Source organism: Echinops telfairi, unplaced genomic scaffold, assembly GCF_000313985.2.
Source record: "Echinops telfairi isolate 266 unplaced genomic scaffold, ASM31398v2 ScPeMD7_3533;HRSCAF=4204_0, whole genome shotgun sequence".
NCBI lineage: Eukaryota > Metazoa > Chordata > Mammalia > Afrosoricida > Tenrecidae > Echinops > Echinops telfairi.
Window position 1 is genome coordinate 33,731,652 of NW_022107431.1, and position 6,428 is coordinate 33,738,079.

General features: G+C 45.2%; 1 protein-coding gene across 1 annotated transcript in view; it reads left to right on the forward strand.

Moving 5' to 3' along the window:
* Positions 1-5,415, forward strand: part of MAP3K5 (mitogen-activated protein kinase kinase kinase 5) — a 230,658-nt gene extending 225,243 nt beyond the window's left edge. The window contains exons 27-29 of the mRNA XM_045294594.1: positions 657-769; positions 3,267-3,343; positions 4,048-5,415. Of these exons, the coding sequence (XP_045150529.1) occupies positions 657-769; positions 3,267-3,343; positions 4,048-4,108 (251 nt within the window). The 3' untranslated portion in view covers positions 4,109-5,415. The remainder of the gene's footprint in view (positions 1-656; positions 770-3,266; positions 3,344-4,047) is intronic.
* Positions 5,416-6,428: the final 1,013 nt, after the last annotated feature.

Sequence of the window (6,428 nt, forward strand, 5' to 3'; positions counted from 1 at the left end):
AGCATTTAGGAACTAGAGGAAAGTTGTATGTTTCATCATTGTTACACTGCACCCTGACTGGCTTGTCTCCTCCCTGAAACCCTTCTATAAGGGGATGTCCAGTTGCCTACAGATGGGCTTTGGCTCCCCACTCTGGACTCCCTCTCTTTCACAATTATATTTTTTTGTTCTTTGATGCCTGATACCTGATCCCTTCGACACATCATGATCGCACAGGCTGGTGTGCTTCTTCCATCTGGGCTTTGTTGCTTCAGAGCTAGATGGCTGCTTGTTTACCTTTAAGACCCCTGACGCTATATCTAGAAAAGAAATTCTAAGACTTATATAGTTCCCTACAAATCATCCTGCCTTTGTTGCATGAGACAGACAAAGTGTCATTTGGGGCCACAAAGTATTCTGATAAGAAGTTGTAACATAACATGAAAGTATAAAATAAGAGTGTCATTATACTATTACTTCTGGCTCTCATTTTACTAGTAGATTAGTGTTTTAAGGATGCTATTTATATTGTTTATTCTTCAAACCTCATTTGTTTCTTTTAATTATCCCCTGACAGAGTAAACATGGTGAAAGTCTTAATAAAATGCCGCTGGCTGCTTTCTTAGATGATCTATGTCAGGTGAAGCTAAGAGTGTCTCTCCCAAATTCTGTTCTAGATATTCCTGGGTTACCTGTGTGTCACCTCAATTCTCCTGGCACAAATGCTGAACATTCTAAACTGACTGACTGGCTGAGAGAAAATGGAGCTGATGAAGACACTATAAGCCTGGTAAAGAAAACCGTCTTTGGGTCAAATATTCTTTCACTTCATTTCACTAGAGGTGCTGGTTGGCATAGTGGTTACCCATTGGGCTGTTAACCACAAGGCCAGCAGTTCAAATCTACCAGCCACTCCATGGGAAGAAAGACGGGCTTTCTAGTCCCATAAAGAGTTACTGTGTGAGAACCCCACAGGGGCAGTTCTACTCTGTCCTGTAGGGTCTCTGAATCGGCATGGATTCGATGGCAGTGAGTTTGAACTCAGTATGAGTCAGGGTTGGCTCACTGGTGAACTTATACCAGTAAACAGCACTTTCTGTATGCTCTTGTTGCATGCGAGTCCATTCCAACCCATAGTGACCATGGGACAGAGTAGAACTGCCAGTAGGGTATCCAAGGCTATGTGTTTAGGACAGCTGGTCCGTTCTAACCGACCTATGGATTGGTAGCCAAATGCTTAAATCATTGTACCACCAGGACGCCTTTAAACCAAAACTGAGCCGGCTGCCACCAGGCCTGTTCCAGTACTGTAGGATAGTATAGAACTACCTCCAGGGGCTTCCCAGGCTGAGCCTGTTTACAAAAGCCAGTCGCTACCTCATTCTCTGCGGAGTGCCCATGGACGCACACCCCGACCCTTTCCTTTAACAGCCCAGCTCCTCAACCACTTCCTACCAGGGCTCCTTTCAGGGTTCCTGACTCCCTAGGTGAAGGGAGTTCTAATTCCTCTCGGCTCCTTATAGGCACAAGTAATCAACATGAAGAACAATTGTCTTGAGATTACATGTAGGCTATACACAAATGCACATGTTTGGAAGTTTTATTACCTAATGTTTGTGGAGCAAATCAGACCTGGCCCTGCCCTCCTCAGCATTTTCTTGTTTTATGTTACATATTTAGATATAAAAATAACTTAGAATAAAGATGGATTGACTTGACAGTTACCTGACCACTAAATAAAATATAGATTTTCCTTAGAAATCTGCATTTAATCAGTTACTGCTAAGTAAATGTAACCAATTCTCTTAATAATGGGAAACAATGGATCTAATTGAGTTCTCAAAAACCTTCTTGCCTCTAACTTGGACTCCATTCAGAATTGAGGGTGCTGTTGAAACCAACTGTTGGCAGTGGTTTGGTTCGGACGGTTGTTGCCCAGCCCCGCACCACCTCATAGCCGTTGCTATGCGGGAGCCCCTGCTGCAGCCACTGTGTCAGTCCATCTGGTTGAGGGTCTTGCGTCCCTTCACTGACCCTCTGCTCTACCACGCATGGTGCCCTTCTCCAGGGATGCGGAACAGACAGGCTCAGGAACGGGTTACCCACAAAATCACTGCCCTTGTTATTCCTTTTTTTAAAGTGAAAGCTCCAGTATAAATGTTCAGCACTCTGGTTTTGAGATGAAGTTCGGGAAATGACCTTCATTATCTATGAAAAATAAGTTTAGGAGTTAAGTAGAAGCCACACCTTTCTAGGAACACATTTTATCCATGAGAGTAGAATGAAGCTACAAGGCACTGTACCTCTGAGCAGCAAATGTAATCACAGGTGAGTGCCAGCTGTCCATTAGAAAACCATTGAGACATCAGAATAGAAAATCTGACCATAGGGAATGAGGGGGAGTGCGGAGTGGGGACCCAAAGCCCATTTGTAGGCCACTGGACATCGCCTTACAGAGAGGGTCTTGGGGAGGAGATGAGCCAGTCAGGGTGCGATGTAGCATCAATGAAACATACAAGTTTCCTCTAGTTCCTAAATGCTTCCCCGCCCCCCACTATCATGATCCCAATTCTACCTTACAAGTCTGGCTAGACCAGAGGATGTACACTGGTACAGATAGGAACTGGAAACACAGGGAACCCAGGGCGAATAATCCCTTCAGGACCAGTGGTGTGAGTGGCGATCCTAGGAGGCTAGAGGGAGGGTGGGTTGGAAAGGGGGAACCGATTATAAGGACCTACATGTGATCTCCTGCCTGTGTGATGGACAACAGAAAAGTGGGTGAAGGGAGACGTCGGACAGGGCAAGATATGACAAAATAATAATTTATAAATTATCAAGGGTTCATGAGGAAGGGGGGAGTGGGGAGGGAGGGGGGAAAGTGAGGAGCTGATGGGGGTGGTGTTTAGGTGGAGAGCAAATGTTTTGAGAATGACGAGGGCAATGAATGTACAAATGTGCTTTACACAATTGATGTATGTGTGGATTGTGATAAGAGTTGTATGAGCCCCTAATAAAACGATTAAAAAAAAAGAAAAAAACATTTAGAAATTCTGAGTCGCTTGTGATTGGTACGTTATGCATTTGTGAAAGTCAGATGGGTACATTTCTTTGTAATTGCCTTGTTCGGAGGGTGTTTTTCCCTTAATAATTCTAGATTATGTATCTTAGCATAATCCCTTTTAGATGTGTTTGTTATTGTTGCCATGGTTTACATTTGGGGCAACTGACTACTCACTGAAGGGCTAGCCAAAGTCTTACTTCTGCACATGTTTTCCTCTCTCCAGTTTCTGGCTGAAGATTACACATTGGTGGATGTTCTGTACTACGTTACGCGTGATGATTTAAAATGCCTGAGACTAAGGTACCACTTTCCTTTCTGTTGTCACGATGGAAAGAACACTGGGCTGAGTTCAAGACTGGGGTCCTTCCTGGCTGGGTCCCTAGCTCACTGTGACATCCTGGGCAAGCTAATCTCTTTAGATAGTAGACCAGGCACTTACTGGGGGCTGGGGTGGGGTGGGGTGTCTATTAACTAACCATGCTTTCGAGACCAGGCACTTACTGGGGGGTGGGGTGGGGTGGGGTGTCTATTAACTAACCATGCTTTCGACGTGAATAAATGCAAGTCATCTGGAAGACTTGTCCTGCATCACCAGGTAGACCTTGGCCATGCATACACTAAAGATGCCTTACACAATGCTCTAGTTTAGCTCACTGTGCCAGACTTATTAAAACAATTAGGATGAGATACTAACTTGCCACCCAAAAGCCTGATAAAATTTCTTAAGAGTTACCAGGCCAACCATGTCTGTAACGATCACTCATACCACCTCTCTCAAGACATATTTCAAAAGTGCTGGTGTTTTGAAATGAGGCTGGCCGGTTGTGGGAGTAGGGAGGAAGCAAGGGGTGAAGGAAGAGTGAGAAAAGTACAAAAAGAATACGGGATGACCAGTAAGATGTTGGGATCTTGAGATTCTGATCAGAGGGCAGAGAGCTAGGAAGTCATTGATATTGCAGGAGCAGCGTGTCACTGAACTGTCCCGTCATGGTCTGTCTTTCCAGAGGGGGGATGCTGTGCACGCTGTGGAAGGCCATTGCCGAGTTCCGAGACAAACAGCCTTGACTGCCACTGGACTATGTCTGGCCTCGGTGGAAATGCTAAACATGAATACAGCACGGATCTTCTTGCAGAAGGGGGAAATCCAAGGGAGAGGAGGAAGAAGCTGCACTTTAAATCCAGTATTTGTTTACTGATGTTAGGAAGGAAGATGTTAGGAGGGAAGGGAAGAAATAGACAAAACACACTGAAATTTCCTAATTGCTTTTATTTCTGTAATTCAGAAGGACTCTCTTCAAAGAATGTTGAGGATTATTTTTGTCTAAATCATTTTTTTTTTTAACCTGGAAATCTTAACTCCGCAGCTATTGCACTTCAGCCCATGTTTATTTCACACAAAACAGACAGACCCTTTCATGTGACTGTGCACCACTGGAACCAAACCAAGATGTGACCGTGACTTCTGAGCTTCTTGTGTGTCTGTAATCTGTCCCCGTCTGGAGTAGGAAACGCAGACCGCCAGTGCCTGTATACAGCTTTCTCTTGCAGTGTGCCAAGTCTGAGCGCAATGGTTTTTACTGCCCTGTATTCACTGTAATATTGACTGTGTTTTTGTAACGTGCGTTTCTGGCCTGTAGTACATTCATGTGAGTCGTCTGTGTTACTACTGAACTGTACCAGTTGCACATGCCTGAACCATAGTAATGTTAGCTTGTTCTAAAGCTATCCCTTGTGTCATAGAGACTCTCAAAAGTAAAAAAACCTCGCAGCACGTGGCTGTCGTCCATGCCAAAGGGTTCTTTTGTCAAGCTCATTGAACTGGGTGTCAGACGTCTGGTCGTTTCTTCAGCTACGACATTGAGTACCATTTTCTACTTATTCAAATCACGAAAGAACTACTGACTGCTAAGCGGTTCCGAGAGGCCGCAGAAGGGCTGGAGAGATGGTGAATGAGAACACCAGCTAGGAAAAAGCATGGAATGAGAGTCAGTGTATTTCCACAGGGTTCTTTGACTGGTGACTGTAGGCCCCCAAAGGATTTGTAGATAGCAGCCTGATGGAAAACACTGAGTTTTCTATCTCCTTAATTATAGTTCTCATATTTGGGGGCTATTTTTTATTTTATTTTATGAAGAATATTATATTTTTGCGAGCCTGCCCATGTGAACTGGAATGAAGTCAGAAGCTCTTCGATGGACGAATAAAATGAGTACACTTTTTGAATGTGTTTATTATACAAGATAGAAATAATATAAGCTTACTCGTATATCTTGACCCCTATGTAACACTCTTCAACAAAGCTGGTGTTGTATTTCTTTGTGAAAATCAAGGTACGGTATTAGCTTATATTGCATTATAGCTTGCAAAACATTCTCACGGATATTTTCTCATTTGTTATTTGCAAGAGCAGCATGGCTGCATTATCTGTGCGTCCTCGTCCTGACGAACGACATGGTGGTGGCTCGAAGGAGCTAGATTGTAACTTATGCTGAAAGGAGGGAAACTTGTTTATGAGCCACCGTGCATCTCACTGGCTAAGCGCTTCTTTTCGGTCTGTCCGAACAAGGGTCAGGGTACCTGAAATGATGTGGGGCCAGTCTGACGTCCTCGGACGCCAAAGGGGAAGGAGACTCCAACTCCACAGCTGTCTGAGGGCAATTCCCATGAGGCAGGGGTCAGACAAGCCTCCTCTGTCCATCCTTCGTTTTTCTTTTCGGACACCCACTGTCCCTCCCACACCGTCTGCTCTGCTGGCTTTGATAATCTGTTGCAGTGGCCACCCAGAACTCAAAGAGCCAGGACTCACGATTATGAGGGCAGGTTACAAAATGATAAGGATACAGTTCTTTTATTCACAGCGCCTCATTTCAGCTGGGCCAGCAGGCAGATCGTTCTAGGGTTCGCGGCCTCTCAGCCTCTCAATCCCTTGGCCTCTGCCCTCCTTGGGCAAGTGCTGCAAAGCTCTGTCAGCACCGCCAATGACTGCGGGCACTCCGCTTTACGTGTCCCGTGGGCCAGGAAGCCGCCGCTCTGCGCCATGGTCTCTGCTGCTGCTTGCAGGCATCTCTCTCACTTCCGGTATGGCTCACTTGATGGTCAGTGGAAGGGGCAACTGACCAAGCCCATCTTTAGAGTCCACTTCACCTTATTGGCACGATCTTACCCAGTCATTTGATGGGAACAAAAAAGACTGATAGATGAGCCATACTAAGTCATCTTACTCCACTGCATCACCCATCCTCTAAGATCCCCTAGTGACTCAACTATTAAGCACTCTGCTGTTACCTGAAAGGTTGGCTTCACCAGGAAAGGCCTGGGGATCTGCTCCGATGATGATGACCACCTAGAAAACATGATGGCAGTTCTGTCAGTCATATGATGGTCG